Below are 4,694 nucleotides of genomic sequence, written 5' to 3' on the forward strand. Positions count from 1 at the left end.
ATTCAGACAAGACAAGACTGTGGATTCAGATTTAAAGAGATGATTTTAGAAATTAAGCGTTTATTTAAAAATACGCCGTTTTTTCACGCAAGAACCTAAATTTTCAGGATTAGTAATCGCGTTTTGAAACCAAACTGTGCTCAACATGTCAGACATGACCTTGAAATAACGGTTACAACTAACAATATTAAATATTTTCTAAAAATAAAAAGTAATCATGAAATTAATTAATATCAATTCCTAAAAATTCAAATGATTAATTTCTTAATTGAGATATGAATAATAGAATTATGTCTATCTGTCTATATATACAATATTACCTATTATATATATAAAAGTCTATCCGTTGATCTGTCTATCTGTCTATTGTTTCACATATTTCAAAAAATAGAAAGACTCAGATATTGTGAGAAAAGAAAAAAATTGAATTGTGCCATTAGAAAAAATCAGTATTTAAACCAAATTGTTAAAAAAATATTTTTTATGTGATCAAGAATAACCCCTGTTTTGCCCGAGGCTCTGAAGCTGTGAGTGGTAAAATATCCTTATATTGAATAGTGTACCTAAAACGTACCCTGTATCCCCTCCTCCCCCCCCCTCCATCTCAACCCTGGTCTGGGAGAGAGAAGAGGGGGGGGGAGCAGTGTATATGGAGGGATACGCGGGGAGATATATGGAGATATCCCAACGTATTTTTACCCAACTCAAGTCGAATAGTTCTCTTTTGAACCTCTACCCAGACATTTTCTATTCCATCTGGTATTTTGGAACCAAAATAGAAACCAAACCAACAACATTTTTTTCTTTATAAGAGTTAACATGATTATATTGAAATTACCATCCATTTTTCAGATACATGTTTTTTTCAACTCATTTGTGGATTGAAAAAGTGAATAAGTGATTAAAGATTAACTGTAAAAACATAAATTGTATATATTTTTGTATCCCTGTATCCCGGGGCCGGTGGTTGGCTAGGCTGGAAAACAGCTGATCCTGTATCCGCAAATCAGAGTTCAAATCTGCAAACACAAAGAAAATTCGCAAACTACATTTCAACGAATTAAAACAGAAATTACTAAAAAATTTGATCAGGTATCAGTTAGATAATTTAATACAAGTTATTACGACCTATTCTTCTTTTTGCAAGATATTTTGTATATTTTGAATATTTGAAAATTATAATTTTGATGCATTATTCAGAAAAGATTTGACCAAATTAGATTAGATCTATTTAAATAAATAATAAAAAAAGATTTTCTAACATGAATAATGAAAAGAAAAAGACCATTAAACAAATATTTGTTAGATTTTAGTTAAACAATGATTGAGGTTCCCTTACCGGATATGCTGGGGTACAGTTCTAAGCACAGGAAACTAGGCAGATATTAGTTAATTAATTAATAAGTTAATTTCTAGAGAATTATTAATTATTTTTCAATATAATTACATAGGCTAAAGATCTGAAACAATAGGCCAGTAACGAATTTCGCAATATTTTTTCTCATAAAAAAGTTTTTAATGAATTAAGTTTAGAATTACCCCCTAATTTTGATCAATTAAAGAAGCAAATATATATAATAAGCAGAAGAGAAATTAATTGAATTCTTACAAAATACAATTCTTTCAATCTTACCAAAATCAAAAATGTTTATAGAGAATGTTAATGTTATTTAAAATTCAAAAAGTGTCATAATCAATTTAAAGTATCAAACCTTTTTCTAAAATCTATTTTTGTTTTGGAGTTTATAACAGGAATATCTGTCTTTAATTATAATCAAAAAACAACTGTGCAAAATTGTTAATAATTTTTTACTGTAAAACAATATTAATTATTTTTTACTCTAAAACACTATTTTATTAATAGAAGAATTTTAATTTGAAAAAGAGCAAAAATTGGCAAAGATAGCTTATTGTGAATAGTTTATAGCATCCTTTTAAACTTAGGATTAACCTAAAGAAAGTTTATTTTTCATCTAACATTTAACATAAAATGTTTTGGTACTAAGGAACTGTAATCGGAATTTTTATTGATATTCTGAAAGGTAGTCTTCACATTTTTATCTGAGAAACAATGAGAAAAACATTTTAATTTATTTTTTTACTTAAATCCGCAAGTATTTTTCACAGCGAAACCAAAAGTCAACGTTATTAACTCTTTAAAAGAAATCAAAATCGTGCTCAGTCGAAGGTTTCCAGGGAACCATTGTGAATCGTGTATACAACTCTAGAAATTAACTTAAAATTACGTTTACAGTCAGGTCAAGTGGATTTTCTAGCTTCTACATATAATCAAGAAAGACATTAAATAAATTCTTTTAAAGAAATATAAAAATAACTCTTTAAAAAAAGTATTTTTTATCTGTTGTTTGTCTAGTAAAAAGAGTTCACAATGCCCGCATTGTGGTCGAGAATTTACCAATCTTAAACATCATATTAATCAACAACATTCACAGGTGCGTATATTTTTATTTATAAAATATTTATTAATATTTTCTTTGGGCGTGGAATGTTTGATTTACAACGGTACCCTGCAAACCTTTGTCTGATCGATGAGGATTAACATTTTTTTCTTCTTTTTTTCCGACTTTTAATTTTAAATTTGGGTTTTCTCTATTAAAGTCTACAGAGACGTATAAATGAGCTTGAGGAAAAGTTCCGTACGACATTTCCGTTACAAAATTCATCCGGAAGTAAGTAGAAAGCCCATAATTACAGTAAAAATTATATGTTCAATTTTTCTCAAGCTAACAAAATTTAAAAAATCACTGATAAAATAGTATAAACTCTTCACCAAAACAAATGTCGATTCTGGAATGTTTTTGAACTTGTAAAAAAGTCTATAAAGCGGAATTTTAAAATACAGTTTAAAAAAGGGATTAGAAAGTTAACTAAAATGTGGGTTCGAAAATAAGAGTAGAAAGGGCTTTAAAATCGGTTGAGATATAATAATAATAATAATAATAATAATAATAATAATAATAATAATAATAATATTTATAATAATAATAAAGATAATATATATATGAGTGAACAACTTTATTATATAGAAAAGATAAGAATAACAATATTAAAAATGATATTAATAATAGTATTAAAAGAAAGGTTAATGAAACCTGACCGACATAAAAATAAATAAATAAAATATCTGAACAAATCCTTAAATGAAACAAATAAGAGGAATACGTGAACAATCTCTTTAATAAAGGATTAATGTAAAGGTGAAGAATTACGAGTGTGGAGACTGTGGTTACAGTTGTTATCTGAAAACTGATCTGGAGCGCCATATTCTCAATGTTCATGACAAGGTAAGGGGGTCAAGACGACATCAAAACCGTTTTTGCTTTTGCCATTTTTTTATTAACTCTACTGTTTTTCTTGCCCGTCCACCTAACCTAGAAACTTAGAGACATAATGTACAGTTTTTTATTGGTGCAGATTGAACATAGCTAATTTCTTAACATATTCTTTTTTATTATTTTTTTTTATAAGTAATGAATATAACATTTATTTCTATGTTTTTTTTCAGCAAAGATCTCCCTGTCCTATCTGTGGTAAATCCTACAGTGATCTTAGACAGCATATTCGACTAGTTCATGAAGGACATAAGGTTCATAGTTTTATTTTTATTTTTGCTTTGTTAAATTCATTCCATTATTATTATTATTATTATTATTATTATCATTAAATCATAACTTTTAATTTTTTACATTATATTATTATCAAAATTATTATTGTGTCTATAATCGATAGTATTATTATAATTATTATTATGATCGTTATTATTTTTATCATTATCCTTATCCTTATCAATATTATTATTATTATTGTTATAATTGATATTATTTCTTTATAATTATCATTATTATTGAAATAATTTTATTATCATTATTATAGCTGCAGTGTCCTGAATGTAACAAGAAATATACAAACCTAAGCCAGCATATATCAAAGGTAAAAACAATCCAAAGTTTTTTGATGAATTTTTGTCTTTTTACTTTTTAGATTGAAGGATGTTCAGTAGTGTTAATCACATGAAAAAAGATTTTTATTTAAACCTTTCTTGACACCATACATCGGTTCGAAATAATTGTTCATTTTACATCTCCAGTTCATTTTTAGCGAATCTTTCCTTTCAATTGTGAACAATTCCTTTAATCTTTTTTTTAAGGTTCACAAGAAGAGTAGAAATCTAATGTGTGAGAAGTGTGGCAATGTATTCTCCTCCCCGGCACAGCTAAAGAAACATGAAAAAGATCAACATTAAAATAAAATATATGATTTTCAAAAAAATATTTTACAATTTTTCAAAAGTCTAAATTTTTGCTAGTTTTAGTGCTAATCTACACAGCTTGATATCTGTAGTGAAAGCTTTTTTCTGGGTCACGTCTACGAGGTATCCATGAACAAGATCAATTAAATCCGAAGAATTAAAGTAAACTCCTTCACAAATTAAATACATATTCTCAGCAATATGTTTTAAAAAATTTATCTAACATTTTACCGAATCCATCGTACGTCCATAAATTCAAAAAAAAATGATTTTTCACTATAGTAAAAATAAACAAGAAAAGTGATGTGTTTGAATCGAAAATTGCAATCTTAAAAAACTTTGCAACTTCTATCTTTTTCAACAAAGGTAGCTCCAACTTGTGGCCGAATTTAAAGAATTTGAGCGGCGGTTTAAATTTAAGCCG

General features: G+C 27.2%; 1 protein-coding gene across 1 annotated transcript; it reads left to right on the forward strand.

Moving 5' to 3' along the window:
• Window positions 1-886: 886 nt before the first annotated feature.
• Window positions 887-4,304, forward strand: LOC111700027 (zinc finger protein 711). Its single transcript, XM_023470840.1, has 7 exons — window positions 887-1,092; window positions 1,307-1,370; window positions 2,375-2,453; window positions 3,219-3,305; window positions 3,527-3,607; window positions 3,895-3,951; window positions 4,169-4,304. The coding sequence occupies exons 2-7, from the start codon at window positions 1,321-1,323 to the stop codon at window positions 4,262-4,264; spliced, it is 450 nt and encodes a 149-aa protein (XP_023326608.1). The 5' UTR covers window positions 887-1,092; window positions 1,307-1,320; the 3' UTR covers window positions 4,265-4,304.
• Window positions 4,305-4,694: the final 390 nt, after the last annotated feature.

This window comes from Eurytemora carolleeae, unplaced genomic scaffold (genome assembly GCF_000591075.1).
Source record: "Eurytemora carolleeae unplaced genomic scaffold, Eaff_2.0 scaffold388, whole genome shotgun sequence".
Taxonomy (NCBI): Eukaryota; Metazoa; Arthropoda; class Copepoda; order Calanoida; family Temoridae; genus Eurytemora; species Eurytemora carolleeae.